Consider the following 15,631-nt stretch of genomic DNA (forward strand, 5'->3'; position numbering starts at 1 on the left):
CTCCGAGCCGCTTCCGGCGCTTTGTTTCCGCCTCTTCGTCCATTTTCGCACATGGTGCTTTACCGGCCGAGCATTGTTAGCCTCACCTTTTCCAGGAATTCAGTTCCCTCTTTGACAGACATTTGATCTCTTGCCCTGGTAAATGCAAGATACATTGGCTATGGTGGACGACCCTGAGTATGAGGAGGAGGAGCCCTCCTTCAGCGACCCGGAGGACTTCGAGGATGACATCGAGGATGAGGGTGAGCGGCGGCAGGAAATACGCCGGCTTTCTGGCCTGTTGCTAATTGTTAGCTAGGAGATCAACTGTGTTGGTACCTAAATTTTCAGACACCTGACTATATCTCATTTTATTTACTGGAACTTAATGGTTATATTTTTATAAAAATGTTCAGTCTTGACTTATTGAACTGAAACGTCATTCTCTTTGAGGACCCCCCTCCCTTAAACGACCGTTTTAGCCTCACGCAGACCCCACACAGCCCCTGGCTCTGACGTTGTAGTTGTCTTTTTTATTTAAACCCATTATATGTTATATTTGTTAGTCTTGATAAATCTTTGATGTAGAAATCAAGGCCAAAAGCAAAAACTAACTTTCCTTTCATATGATGTAATGAAACATCTGGTGACACTTCAGATTGCAACCCTGGGGTTTGTTCTGCATGTAAAATGTTCTTTGACCTAATTAGTTAAAACTGAAGTGTTTATAAACAGCTGTGTAACAGTACATGAAATATGCCAACTTAATTTTAATACATAAAAATCTTCATGTTTGTTTTGTGGAATAAATGAAAAGTCAGCAGGTTGTGAAGCAGCAGGCTGAATAGTGCAGATGTTTTCTGCCTGAACAAATAAGTCAGTCCTGCTTCTCTGTCTTCCTCGCTCTCCAATTATTCTTATTATGTTGTGTCAACCTGTCAGAACTTCTGGAGGACATCTTACGGGAGAAACCCCAGGAGGCCGACGGGATTGACTCGGTGGTTGTGGTGGACAACGTCCCGCAGGTGGGGCCGGAGCGGCTGGAAAAACTCAAGAATGTCATACACAAGATCTTCTCCAAGTTCGGGAAGATCACAACTGAGTTTTATCCGGAAGCCGACGGCATGACCAAAGGGTATGACCCCATGAGCTTCCTGCTCTGCTTGATTTGTTGCTTTTCGCACCAGTTGAAGGCATGAAACGCTCTTCTGCTCTTTGTAGATACATCTTTCTGGAGTATGCTGCCCCCACTCAGGCTGTGGAGGCAGTGAAGAATGCAGATGGCTACAAATTGGACAAACAGCATACATTCAGAGTTAACCTCTTCACTGACTTTGACAAGTATGTCAAATCAGTCAATAGAGTGGCAAGCAGATATCTATCATTATAAGATTAATTAAAAGCCCATTCTTTTTTTTCTCTTGTTGTCAGGTACATGAACATCAGTGATGAGTGGGAGGCTCCAGAGAAACAGCCCTTTAAAGATTTTGTGAGTTTTACTCAATCATATCTCAGTCTCAGTTTATTTGGAAATGAATTTGGTTTCTTACCTCTGGTTTCCTGTTCAGGGTAATATGCGTCACTGGATTGAGGACTCAGACTGCCGTGACCAGTACAGTGTCATCTATGAAGCTGGAGAGAGGACAGCCATCTTCTCAAATGATGCTAAAGATCCCATCTTGGCTGAGGAGCGAGCGGTGAGTTACCCGACAACTTCGTGTAAGGTGGAGATTATTAGGATGTGGAACATGCAGAAACCCTAACTGTTTGTGTTTGGATGCAGCGCTGGACAGAGACATATGTTCGCTGGTCTCCCAAAGGCACCTACCTGGCAACCTTCCACCAGCGAGGCATTGCATTGTGGGGTGGAGAGAAGTTCAAGCAGATCCAGAGGTTCAGCCATCAGGGCGTATCTCTCATTGACTTCTCACCATGTGAGAGGTAATCTATATAGGTTCAGAGGTCAGAGTTGATGCTCGACTTGGCAGCTCACTGTCTTGTTACATGCACATTTAATTGATGATTTCTAAAGTTACATCATGTTTTAACCATCCTATGCCTTCAGAAACGTTCTCAGTTAACCTGACACCTCTGACACTGCATTTCGTCTTTTCAGCAATCTGCACTCACTCTGCTTTCACAGAGTGAGTGAAAGTTTGCTAATTCTGCAAAAACAGAATTAGCAAACATCCTTTTCATCTTTGCAGGCATCTTAAAATTTCCAATAATTACCACAGTTTATACTCAAGTAACTTTTTCATCACAGCCTTTTGGTGTTCATGTTTGCGGACCTGGACAATGGGAAAGAGTTTAAAATACGCTGAAGCGTCATACCTTCATCCCACTGTCTACTTTCAATAAGTCAGTACAAAAGGTTTTGATCAGTGCTTTCAATCTGTTTATGTTAGATACTTTATGGGTTTTATTTAAAATTGTATTGCAAGAGTTTTAATAATGTTTTTCTTTTAAGTAAAGGCTAAGTGAGAAGGACCTCGCTGCAGCAAAGAGAAAGTGGCGGGACGGACCACTGTCAGACCTTATTTGGAAATGAGACCATTGCACTTTGAAAGTGAAGGGGGCGCTATTTCCTTTATTATCCGCAGCCTCCCATTTTTATTTTCTTTTGAAATCTGTGATACATCGACATCATGATCGACTTTGTCATCGTTTCATCTGATCTGCGGCCATATGTCTTGGACACTTGGGTGAAGAGGGGTGCGGAGCTGTCCACTGACCACTACCTGGTGGTGAGTTGGCTCCACTAGTGGGGGAGGATGCCGGTCAGACCTGGCAGGCCAAAACGTGTTGTGAGGGTCTGCTGGGAATGTCTGGCGGAATCCCCTGTGAGACGGAGCTTTAATTCCCATCTCCTGCAGAACTTCGAACACGTCCCGGGGGAGGTGGGGGACATGGAGTCTGAGTGGACCGTGCCTCCATTGTCGAGGCGGCTCATCTGAGCTGTGGCCGCATTGTTGTCGGTGCCTGTCGTGGCGGCAACCCTGGAACCCGTTGGTGGACACCTTTGGTGAGGGAAGCCGTCAGGCTGAAGAAGGAGTCCTATCGGGCCTTTTTGGCCTGTGGGACTCCGGAAGCAGCTGATGGGTACCGGCGGGTGAAGCGGCAGGCGGCCCGGGTGGTTGCTGAGGCAAAAACTCGGGCGTGGGAGGAGTTTGGAGAGGCCACGGAGAAAGACTTCCGTACGGCTTCAAGGCGATTCTGGTCCACCATCCGGCGTCTCAGGAGGGGGAAGCAGTGCAGCACCAACACTGTATACAGTGGGGATGGTGTGCTGCTGACCTCAACTTGGGATGTTGTGGGCCAGTGGGCAGAATACTTTGAAGACCTCCTCAATCCCACCAACATGCCTTCTATTGTGGAAGCGGAGCCTGGGGACTCTGGGTTGGGCTGTCCAATCTCTGGGGTCGAGGTCGCCGAGGTGGTTAAAAAGCTCCTCTGTGGCAGGGCCCCAGGGGTGGATGAGATCCGCCCGGAGTTCCTTAAGGCTCTGAATGTTGTAGGGTTGTGTTGGTTAACCTGACTCTTCGATATCGCATGGACATCGGGGGCAGTTCCCCTGGATTGGCAGACTGGGGTGGTGGTCCCCCTGTTCAAAAAGGGGGACTGGAGGGTGTGCTCCAGTTACAGGGGGGGTCACACTCTTAAGCCTCCCTGGCAAGGTCTATTCAGGATTCGGGGGTTCTGGAGAGGAGGGTCCGTCGTATTGTCGAGCCTCGGATTCAGGAAGAGCAGTGTGGTTTTCGTCCTGGTCGTTGATCACTGGACCAGCTCTACACCCTCAGCAGGGTCCTGGAGGGTGCATGGGTGTTCGCCCAACCAGTCTACATGTGTTTTGTGGACTTGGAGAGGTCGTTCGACCGTGTCTCTCGGGGAGCCCTGTGGGGGGCTTCTCCGGGAGTATGGAGTACCGGGCTCTTTGATACGGGCTGTCAGGTCTCTGTATGACCGGAGTCAGAGTCTGGTCCGCATTGCCGTCAGTAAGTCGGGCTCGTTTCCGGTGAGAGTTGGACTCCGCCAGGGCTGCCCTTTGTCACCGATTCTGTTCATTACTTTTATGGACAGAATTTCTAGGCGCAGCCAGGGTGTTGATGGGATCCGTTTTGGTGGCCTTAGGATTGCATCTCTGCTTTTTGCGGATGATGTAGTCCTTTTGGCTTCATCGGGATGTGATCTGCAGCTCTCGCTGGAGTGGTTCGCAGCCGAGTGTTAAGCGGCTGGGATGGCGATCAGTGCCTCCAAATCCGAGGCCATGGTCTCGAGCCGGAAAAGGGTAGAGTGCCTTCTCTGGGTCGGGGGGTGTCCTGCCCCAAGTGGAGAAGTTCAAGTATCTTGGGATCTTGTTCACGAATGAGGGAAGAAGGGAGCAGGAGATCGACAGGCAGATTGGCGCAGCGTCTCCCGTCAAGCGGGCGCTGTACCGTTCCGTCGTGGTGAAGAGAGAGCTGAGCCAAAAAGCGGTCGATCTACGTTCCCACCCTCATCTTTGGTCATGAACTTTGGGTCATGACCGAAAGAACGAGGTCGCGGATACAAGCGGCCGAAATGGGTTTTCTCCGTAGGGTGGCTGGGCTCTCCCTTAGAGATAGGGTGAGAAGCTCAGTCATCCGGGAGGAACTCAGAGTAGAGCCGCTGCTCCTTCATGTCGAGAGGACCCAGTTGAGGTGGCTCGGGCATCTGGTCAGGATGCCTCCTGGATGCCTCTCTGGTGAGGTGTTCTGGGCACGTCCCACCGGGAGGAGGCCCCGGGGAAGACCCAGGACATGCTGGAGGGACTATGTCTCTCGGCTGGCCTGGGAACGCCTTGGGATTCCTCCGGAGGAGATGGTGGAAGTGGCTGGGGAGAGGGAAGTCTGGGCCTCCCTTCTGAAGCTGCTACCCCCGCGACCCAACCCCAGATAAGCGGAGGAAGATGGATGGATGGATGGATCTGTGATACATCTTCACCTTTAGGAAGTGGACGTTCTTTTGGTGTACTTCTAAATCTGCTCCTTAGTCACATCTTTTCGGGCCTGCTACTGCCTTTAGTGGCGTGGGGGTGATAACACAACTAATCTAATTACATTACTAAATCAGAATATCACAATGTCTTTATTGTTTATTATTAATTTTGGCATTACTGGCACCGTAAAAGATAAATGATCATATAAAACACCATATTTTTTCATTTTCTAAAGGATGTAGAGCTAATTAAATGACATAAACAATACTTTTATACATTATAAATAATATCTATATATTTCCATCAATTAGAGGAGGAACAAAAGAAATGAGGAGACACGAAAAACAACATGATCAACTATAATAAAAATATCATTTACAATGTATATGTAAGAAATTTTATTGAGCGAAAGTCAGTAACAAACAAATGAATTAGGTTTACAGAGGAATAACAAATCTGGTTGTCAGATAAGAACAGATACAAGCAAAAATTCACATTTTTGTTTTTATGGTATCATGTATATTGTTCTGAGAGCCTTTTTGTTGGTAGAGTCTTATATCTTGGAAAAAATAAGAGGAAACTATTTAGTCTATCAACGTGGAAATTTTCCTTCAACTCTAAAATTATAAAATAAATTATATTCATAGGATCATATTATCAACAATTTGTGAATAGAGCAAAACACTTAGCAAGCTACAGGTATGTGTTATCATTTAGTTTGATTTCAGTTTCAAACAGTTAAGACAGAGTTGTTTTTGGTTTCACCACCATTTACCTGCTGTTATACCTGCCATTGAAAATTTTCTTAAAAGATTGTCTGTTAGTCTGCAGCTCATGTGACCAAGACAGCCGAGGAGATGAACAGTTAAAACTTGAGTTAAAAGGTTGATTTAATTTGAGTTGAGGTAAAACTCAAGTTTGAATGTTAAGTTTTAACATTTTAACTCAACAACCTCTATCTAACTAGAGGTTGTACACAACTTCAAGTTGGGTAACTTCCAGATCACCAGGGCTTCTTAAAAGATGGAGTCTCTGAAAACATTTCTTAAAAATATAGCCAGTGTTTTCAGCAAAGTTGAGCTGACTGTCCAGAAGTGACACAAGGAATTTAAAATTTGCCACAGTTTCAACAGGTTGGCCATCGAGCGAAACTGGAATCACTTTCAGGTCTTGTTTAGATCATTTGATTAGCTCTACTTCCTTAAGAAAATAAAAAGTTATGTTCTTTTATGAGGGAATTTATATTTTATGGGTCCAGTAATGCTGAAATTAATAGAAAATAATAAAGACCTTGTGCTATTCTGATTTAGTAATGTAATTAGATTAGTTGTGTTACCACCCACACACCACTAGAGGCAGTAGCAGGCCCGAAAAGATGTGACTAAGGAGCAGATAGAATAGAATAGAAGTACTTTATTGATCCCAGCAGGGAAATTACTTCGCAGTTGCAGCATAGAGACAAGACACAGTAACAACTACCACTGAGTAGTAGTTGTAGATAAAATCAAATATAAAGTGCTATAAATTGTAAAATGCTGATTTAGAAGTACACAGAAAGCTACGGAATTTGTTAAATGTGAGCTGCGCTGGAGTAGATAAAAGAGAGAAGTTCAAATACATGCTGAGAGTGAAACTCCTTCCTAAAGGTAAAGATATATCATAAATTTAAAAAATAAAATAAAATCGGGAGACAGCGGATAACATAGGAAATAGCGCCCCCTTCACTTCCGGAGTGCAATGGTCTCATTTCCAAATAAGGTCTGAGACTGACAGTGATCCGTCCTGCCCCTTTCTGTTTGCTGTAGCGAGGTGAACTTGGGTTAAGTAGAAATAATCAAACCCTGGGTTTGTATCAGTCACTTTTAAAGGCGTGTCTCTTAACAGTGTTACCCAGAGTGTTTGAAACCTGAAGCTTCATTACCTTAAACCCTTAATCTCCTTTTAGCTATGATCAGCACATGCATTACATTATTAAAATCATCCAATTAAAGTGCAGTTATTGCCTAAATGATGAGACTTCTATAAATTATTGTGAAATGAATGGTAAGCTGGTCTTATTTCACCATTCTTTAACCCACTCTAAAGCTGGTTGAGGTTGTACCAATGACCAAGTTTCAACATTGTTTGAAATTCCCATCAATTATTCTCACTAGGGAATCATTACAGCCCAGCTAAGTTAGCAAAGACTGTAATGATTCCTGGAATGATTCAAGTATTATTATTAAAATTCCTGGGGAGAAAATTAATCTTCCTCAAAGCTTTGTTAAACTATGTTTTATTATGTAGCGCACTGTGTTCCGGCCGGGTCATTATTTGTGTTGCTCAGCGCTCTCACTTCTGCCTATGAATTATAGACGAAAGCTAAGTGTTAGCAAAGTAACAACCTGTTTTCAAGTTCGGTTTGGGATAGGGTTACTCCGATCAGGTTTTTAGCTGCCGATTCCAATAACGATCATCCATGAGGGTCGGTCACTGCCGATCACCTATCATTGCCGATCAACTGCATTTGCTGTTAATTTTTTGCTATAGGTATAATTGCTGCTATGTGATCTGGAAAAATTAAAAAACTGATCTGGTAATAAATTCACCTAATTTAGACATAAAACATGAAGAAACATTTGGAGGCTCAATACAGCAGCTATTCAGTCAAATGAACAACTGAGAAACCTGCAATAAGTGTCAAATACATCTCACAACACTGCATATATCAAATAAAATTAAGGGGAAAAAAACATTCATTTACATGTTGCACCAAATAAACTATCCTGAGTTACTAAATCAAAACTGAGCAGCTGATTAATGCTGGTTCTGATTGAGCTGAGTAATTCTGCAGAATGCCAGGAGGAGGCAGAGGAGATCTAAATTTTTTAATTTTTTTCAGATTATCTGTCTTATGTTAGGACAGCGAAAGTTTTAATACATATGTAAAAACTTAGTTCAAGTTACATCCTGCAGCTTTAAGCAGACATTTAGTGTGAGTTCACTGCCGGGTGGAGCTTGAGCAGCGCCACGTATGTGAAATTTTTTGTCCCAGTAGCACGTAGCAGCGGTCCAACAGGGGGAGCAGAACCAGCGTCTTACACCGCCAGCTCAAAGACTTAAATTATTTTTTGGGTTAGTTGCTTAGCTTTCTGACCGTCATGCTCTTCTGGGTGAGAGTTAGTAGTTGTGCGCTGCTTTACCTGCTGCCTGGCTGCTCCGGATGTCCTTTTTGTCGCGATGTAGCCAAACTCCGTCAAGTGCTTGTTTTTTAAATGTCATATTAGATTTGTTGTGTTGATGCATTTTGACGTGCTTTACCGCCAAGGTCATTTTCCACCACCACACACAAACGTCCCCATTCCCTCTGAGCGTTATAGGTCCACACATTGCTTAGGATTTGTTGCCGCGCACTGGTGCAGTGTGAGGGAAAGAGGAGATGAGCTGCAATGGCAAGCTGCGAAGTGAGATACAGGTGATCAGTTTGTGTGATTGGCAACAAGAGACCGTGATCGGCGATCACCGATCATACACTTTTTCATGGAAATCGGCCGATGATGATTGATGACCAATTGATTGGCACACCTCTAGTCTGGGAGGAATTTTTTGATTGATGATGAGGTCTGTGTTTTTGTCATTTTTGGGCGGATTAATAAGCATCCTTAAATTGACTGGCGCGATGCCTGGAGTACAGCAGCCTTTCTCGTCCCAGAGTTGCTGCATGGTGCCAGTGAAGAGTGCTGCAGGTGTGTTTATACAGTTGAGCAGATAGACTGTATACTGTGGGCGGCTGTACTTGTAGTTTATATTTAACGTAAGTGTAGGCCTGTTGCAATAAACGATAAATCAATTAATTGTACGATTAATTAAAACTATCAACGTCATTTTAATTATCGGCATTATCGTCTCTTCCAGCCTTTTTCTCTTTCTGTTCTGAATGAAAAAAGGCTCAACTCCGCTGCTCTCCACTGATCCTCATTTCCTCAGTGTAATGTCCAGTTCACACTACACCATCTTAGAGCTGTCGGTCGATTGTCACACATTAGCTGACAGAAATCCTAGGTACAACGGTTCCATCGTGCCGTGTGGTGTCCAAAAATGGGCACAAAATAATGGCTACAAGTTCAGTTAACTCATTTTAAAACCAGGCATTAATCAATGCTTTATTACAATCTCCCTGCAGTGCATGTGGCTCTAGTGTCAATCCTGACTGAAATAAATTTAGTAGCATTGTGGAACCACACCTTTAAAGACTCATTTTAGTCAATCTTTGGAGTCCTGTATGTTTGGTCTAAGCAGGTATGTGAGATTCTTCACTGTAAACATGTTTGGTGGTCTTAACTTTTATTTTGTGTGTATTGCTGCCTGTCAGGTACGTAGTGACCTTCAGTCCGTTGTTGGACACTAAGGAGGATCCACAGGCCATCATCATCTGGGACATCTTGACAGGACAGAAGAAGAGAGGCTTCCACTGCGAGAGCTCAGCTCACTGGCCCATATTCAAGTCAGAACAGCACTTATCTGACTGCCATCATTTCAGCAGGAACAGTCTGGCTAACTGTAGATTTCTTCTTTCAGATGGAGCCATGATGGGAAGTTCTTTGCAAGGATGACTACTGACACACTGAGCATCTATGAAACTCCAGTAGGAAATCTCAAAATAAGGGGTTTTATTTTTCAAATATTTTTAGATGTGTTGCTAAAGGGTTTGTTTTTATTGTTTTAGTCAATGGGCTTGTTGGACAAGAAAAGTCTCAAGATCAGTGGGATCAAGTAAGTTTTCTCTCTATTTCAACTGTTTGGTGCTGTTGCAGATTTTTGACATGTATTGAGAGTGTCTTTGTTTCTGTAGGGACTTTTCTTGGTCTCCTGGTGACAACATCATTGCATTCTGGGTACCTGAGGACAAGGACATCCCTGCAAGAGTGACTCTGATGCAGTTGCCTTCCCGCCAGGAGATCCGTGTCCGCAATCTGTTCAACGTCGTGGACTGCAAGCTGCACTGGCAGAGGAATGGGGATTACCTGTGTGTGAAAGTGGACAGGACTCCCAAAGGAACACAGGTACCTAAAGAGAAGGCACCTCCTGTTTGGATTAAAAATAAGCTGGAAAAAAAAATCTAAATCTGTCTTCACGTTACAGGGTGTTGTGACCAACTTTGAAATTTTCAGAATGAGGGAGAAACAGGTTCCTGTTGATGTGGTGGAGATGAAAGGTAGGAACAAAAGCACAAACTCCAGGGGTTGGAAAAACTTCTTTCCAAAAAATCAATTAACACTGTTTCCTAGTCAGTAAAAGTTTATCTTGGTAAAAACCTCTTATTGAACACTTTGCTTCGTCCAGAGGGATATGGGCTCTCTGCTGTTGACAAATGATTTCTTCCTGGGGCCAAGGCCTCTGTTGAGGTTTTAAATTTTTCTAATGTTTGCACGTGATATATGTAATGTGCCAGTTCAACACTAAGAAGCTTACCGGACATTGCCTGCACTGTAAACAACCATCTTCCACAGTGGAGAGAGAAGAGCCGGTCCAAACTAGGCGTCTGTTCTTGTTAATTCAATATTTAGAAGCATGGCCTACACCAGGGGTGCCCAAAGCCTGTCCTGGAGGGCCGGCATCCTGCATGTTTTAGTTGACAAGTTTCTACCTGTAGATATTTAAAATTATTATCGTAAACTCTGTACTATAAGCTTCTACTTTTTTCCCTCACTTTGAACACTGCGGCTAAGGTGCAGCTAATGTGTGTTTTTTCTTGCTGGCAAAACAGTAGCCAGTCAAACTGATGAGTAGTTAGCAAAGGTCCAATGAAATTGCGTGATACCTCAAGAGCACTGTCACAATTCAATGATCGGTATTGTAAATCCAGTTGTGCCTGCATCTGTATGGCTATTAGCACCGTGCATACTTTGAAATTTTCTTTTAAATAATAAAAACTGTATTTTGTGTCAAAAAATCTTGTACATAGCGTGAGTCTGGGTGTGGGCTCATGTATGATCTATTTCTGTTAGCTAAATACTTTACAGAAGTCATATTTAGCTGCAGTGAAGCTAGCTTAAAAACAATAAGCTGAGTTTTAACCCTCCTATAGTTTTAAGAGTAGTTCAGTGAATGCCCTTTTGAAGTGGCAGGGTTGCAGCTTTTTATGTATGCTTTTTACATTGGCAGCTCTGTCTGTCTGAACAAATTTGATTCAGCTGGAGTGAGTCAGAATGGCACTGTGACTTGTAAAAGTGTGCAGACCCTGGTCTGTTCATTCCTTTATATTCTGTTATCCTGCTTGTCTTTTGCCCTTTCCAGTCTGAGGGGTTTGTTCAGATAAGGTTTTAAAGCGTGATAGCTGCAGAAGTATCTCACGTCAGTCTACAGTGTAGTCTTTATATTTATACTTTGATATGTGAATCTTCTGTTCTTTGCAGAAAGCATCATTGCATTTGCTTGGGAGCCAAATGGCAGCAAATTTGCCGTTCTCCATGGAGAGTCTCCGAGAATCAACGCCTCCTTCTACCATGTCAAAAACAATGGCAAGATCGAGCTCATAAGTGAGTAAATACAATAGATGCACAGAAGAATGCTGTCTATTCTAATATAATTTGTAAAGCTTTTTGTTTTTTTGTTTTGTTTTGTCTGCAGAGATGTTTGACAAGCAGCAGGCAAACAGTATTTTCTGGAGTCCACAGGGACAATTCATGGTGCTGGCTGGACTTAGGAGGTCAGAGGTCAAAATGTTTTCGTGTGAAACAAACTCAAGCAGCCGCTGATGAAAAACCAAACATTTTTCTGACACCTCATATGAGAGCTAAGCTCCTGATTCTAAATCTGTTCTGAGGCTTGCAGCCCTGCTCCTCCTCAACGCTGCTGAATTCCTTCAGATGTTCTTACCTTCCTGTCGGTGTGTGTGTGTTCAGTATGAACGGGGCTCTGGCCTTTGTGGATACCTCCGACTGCACCATGATGAACATCGCAGAGCACTACATGGCCTCCGATGTGGAGTGGGACCCCACCGGTCGATACGTCGTCACCTCCGTCTCATGGTGGAGCCACAAGGTTGGCAACACCGCCTGCTGGCAGACCAGGGGACACGTCCTCAGGTCTACTCCTGTTTTCCGCTAACGTCCCCTTCACTCTCTGGGCTCAGGTTGACAATGCGTACTGGATGTGGACCTTCCAGGGACGTCTTCTGCAGAAGATTAATAAAGATCGTTTCTGTCAGCTGCTCTGGAGGCCCAGACCTCCCACTGTGCTGACTTCAGATCAGATCAAGGTTTGCTTCCACCTCAACCCTAGATCTTCATGCAGACAACACACACCTGCTACACTTTAGTCGAGCCTTCTGTGGATTACAAATGTCAAATTTCTTACAGATGATAAAAAAAGATCTGAAGAAATATTCTAAGATCTTTGAGCAGAAGGATCGTCTGAGCCAATCCAAGGCCTCAAAGGTTGGATTTTTTTTCATTACTGTTTCTGATGTTTGTGCTTATTGCAGGGTTTGTAGTATTAATTTCTTATGTTTTAGAAAAAGCATACAATTTGATCCAAGTATTTCCAGATCTGGATGAGTGGAGAAGCAGCATTAATAGTTGCTGTTTAAAAACCTTAAGGAAATCTAGCAGATTATATCAAGTCACTCCTCCTGTATCAGCAGGGGGTGACAGTAGAGAGGAAAATCTCTCCTTTAACAGGAAGGAACCTCCAGAAGTGGGCTCAGTACCAGCAGCCAGCTGCCACCACCAACCAAAGAGTTGATGATAGTACTAGCTCCTTCAGTCGCTTCTTCTAGGAAAGACATGGCTAAACAGAGTAGCTATGAGCCATCCGACTCTCTCTGTGCGTCTGATTATGTATGCATTAATCTAGTCTTCCATGAATCTCTTTCTCTTGGATAGTTTTTGCAGGTTCTATTTTTAAAACGGCAGGATGCAAAATGGACTTTTCTGAGCTCTTCACAATGTTATAATGCTATTCCCTCATCAAAAACCTTCCATAGAGTGTTTTCTTCATTCTTTCATGCATGTTTGAGAAATCCTTTCATCTCCATGGTAACCATTCAGCTGTGCAAAATACCTGGGTGGGCCTAGCCCACCTTCAATCTGCAGTGTCCAAAAAGGATATTTATTGTTAGTGTTAAAAGAAATTTTACTTCCTGCTATAAGTCAAATTTTATTTATATATATACAAATATATAATTTTTTAATAATTGAAGGTAAGAAGTTACGAAATAGCACTATATGTCTGGAAAACAAATAATATTGCCCCTTTAAAAGAGTGAGTTTTCCGATTAAAAATATCCTTAATTGAGTTGTGCAAACCATGTTGATGTATGCAATAATCCTAAAGAAATCAGGCAGGTTTGTAATGCCTTGGATGGTCGATTGTGACTAGGCCTGTCACGATAAACGATAAATCAATTAATCGTACGATAAATTAAAACTATCGGCGTCATTTTAATTATCTCCATTATCGTCTCTTCCAGCCTTTTTCTCTTTCTGTTGATGACACTGAATGAAAAAAGGTTCAACTCCGTTGCTCTCCACTGACCCTCCCTTCCTCATTTCCTCAGTGTAATGTCCAGTTCACACTACACCATCTTAGAGCTGTCGGCCCATTTTCAAAACCTGAGAGATCACACATTAGCCGACAGAAATCCTAGGTATAACGGTTCCATCGTGCCGTGTGGTGTCCAACAATGGGCACAAAATAATGGTTACAAGTTCAGTTAACTCATTTTAAAACCAGGCATTAATCAATGCTTTACTACAATCTACCTGCAGTGCATGTGGCTCTAGTGTCAGTGTAACGTCCTGACTGAATGAAAATCATTATAATCTGTTTATGTCACGTTAATGAAGAACAGCTGAAAAGTTACCGGGTTCATCAACTGCGTATCAATTTCACTCCAACTCCTCCCCTCATCATTTCTATATTCTTTGCACCAAATACTTTATAAACATTAATGTTTTTTCCACATATCATCTCCAATGTCCACTGGACTTCGGGTTGCGCCGTGTCAGCTGTTTGGGATTCCCCTCTGTAATCAGGAGGAGAATCCGGCTTTCTGATTGGCTACCTGTCACATTCAACAGGCTGCGTTAAGCTCCCAGTGGGGAAAACCCTGATTTAGATCAGAGCGCTACAACGATCTACCCATAACACACCACACTACAGGATGATCGGTTATGAAATCACAAGAGACAATCTTAGAGAACGTTCAACGTTTTAAGATTGTGATCAGGAGAAAATGTAGGAGTGAACTAACGTGTAGTGTGAACTATTGCATCAGGTAGTCGATGTTCCATCTTCTCTATTTAAATCTAATCATTACTGAAGGGCAATATGGTTTACAGACTTCATAATCTTCACTCTTTTGGTTGAATGCAGTATTTTTTTACACTTTGGTGTTTTTATTCAATTACATTTTTGTTAATGGAGACTGAGAATCCATTTTATTTTTGTTTTTGTTTTTTTTTGTTTATTTTATCAGTTCCAGTATTTAATGTTCCTTTGAAAATAAAGTGTATCTATCTTTGGCAGGAAATCACATGCATTATTATGTCATTTCCATTAAATCAATGTAAAAAGGTCTTCAAACAATATTATAGTTTATCGCAATAGTTTTTGAGACAATTAATCGCTCAGCAAAATTTGCTATTGTGACAGGCCTAATTGTGAGAGTCAAACAAAAGTTTTAAAGTTCTCATAAAGGTGTGTGTTTGCGCGTGTGTGTGTGTGTGCTCGTGTACGCGTGTGTGCGCGCCCACGTGCATGTGAGAGCAGGAGCTGGTGGACAAGCGCAGGGCCATGATGGAGGAGTACCGTCACTACCGGGAGGCAGCTCAGCAGCTCTATCATGAACAGAAGAGCCTCCGCCTCGAGCTCAGAGGGGGTCAGAAATCACTGGTATTTTACTGAACCCACACTCAGATTTTCAAACCAGTCTTTAAAATGTTTCTATGTCTTCAGGTGTGGACACCGATGAGCTGGACAGCAACGTGGACGACTGGGAGGAGGAGACTATTGAGTTTTTCATAAATGAAGAAATCATTCCCCTCGGAGATCTGTAGTCCGCATGTTGGTCCTGTTCATAAATAAATTTGGTGTCAATCAACTGTGCTACGTTTGTGCAGAAAAAAAATTTCATTTGTCCTACTATCATTTTAATGATATTAATAATAGTTTGTAGAGGTCATCAAAGATCAGTGAACATTTGTTCATGCTGAAACTGAATTTCATTTATATTACAAGTTGCTCTCCTATGAACATGAATAATTTTATTTTAACCTGAAAATCAATTCAAACTAGGTCTTATTTAAAATGAACAGGTTGGTGCAACACCTCCCAAAACAATCTCAATGACCTGTATCTTAGCTTCTGATCTCTAGGGGGTGCTATTAGACAACCTGTACTTTTGAAATACAAAAAATAAGAATAAAACCAAACGTGGTTGGCATCTACTCAGCCTTTTTGAGGTCTATGTTAAAATCGACAACAATCATCAATACTTCTTTTCAATACTTCATAGCGGTGCATCAAGGTAAGTTTGTCCACTTGCATCTGTAGTATGCAAGTTTCATGAAAGCAATGTTGTTTTTTTGGGGATTTTTTTTTACATATTTCCAAAACTAACTGTTTCAGTACAGTATGATGTAAGACAGCTCATTTGTGCAAAAAGAAAAATATTCAGGCTTCTCTTCCAACCTCTACTTTTGCAATCTGCAG

General features: G+C 42.6%; 1 protein-coding gene and 1 non-coding gene across 2 annotated transcripts; both read left to right on the plus strand.

Moving 5' to 3' along the window:
• The first annotated feature begins 1 nt into the window (after position 1).
• eif3ba (eukaryotic translation initiation factor 3, subunit Ba) lies at positions 2 to 15,025 on the plus strand. Its single transcript, XM_044113799.1, has 18 exons — positions 2 to 242; positions 922 to 1,114; positions 1,201 to 1,320; positions 1,411 to 1,468; positions 1,548 to 1,676; positions 1,763 to 1,920; positions 9,288 to 9,419; positions 9,494 to 9,560; positions 9,642 to 9,688; positions 9,768 to 9,978; positions 10,058 to 10,130; positions 11,332 to 11,454; positions 11,546 to 11,624; positions 11,821 to 11,959; positions 12,051 to 12,176; positions 12,277 to 12,354; positions 14,690 to 14,798; positions 14,876 to 15,025. The coding sequence occupies exons 1-18, from the start codon at positions 143 to 145 to the stop codon at positions 14,974 to 14,976; spliced, it is 2,043 nt and encodes a 680-aa protein (XP_043969734.1). The 5' UTR covers positions 2 to 142; the 3' UTR covers positions 14,977 to 15,025.
• On the plus strand, positions 11,665 to 11,745 carry LOC122830451. The gene has a single exon (XR_006370534.1). It is a non-coding gene; the product is annotated as a small nucleolar RNA SNORD60 (small nucleolar RNA).
• Positions 15,026 to 15,631: the final 606 nt, after the last annotated feature.

The sequence above is a fragment of the Gambusia affinis genome, linkage group LG04 (assembly GCF_019740435.1).
Source record: "Gambusia affinis linkage group LG04, SWU_Gaff_1.0, whole genome shotgun sequence".
NCBI classification, from domain to species: domain Eukaryota; kingdom Metazoa; phylum Chordata; class Actinopteri; order Cyprinodontiformes; family Poeciliidae; genus Gambusia; species Gambusia affinis.

Excerpts from the sequence above, each read along its gene's own strand:
- eif3ba (XM_044113799.1), top strand. The coding sequence starts at position 143 with ATGCAAGATACATTGGCTATGGTGGACGACCCTGAGTATGAGGAGGAG. Across the intron at positions 10,131-11,331 it reads TGATGTGGTGGAGATGAAAG|AAAGCATCATTGCATTTGCT; the intron begins GTAGGAACAAAA and ends TGTTCTTTGCAG. Across the intron at positions 12,355-14,689 it reads GCCAATCCAAGGCCTCAAAG|GAGCTGGTGGACAAGCGCAG; the intron begins GTTGGATTTTTT and ends ATGTGAGAGCAG.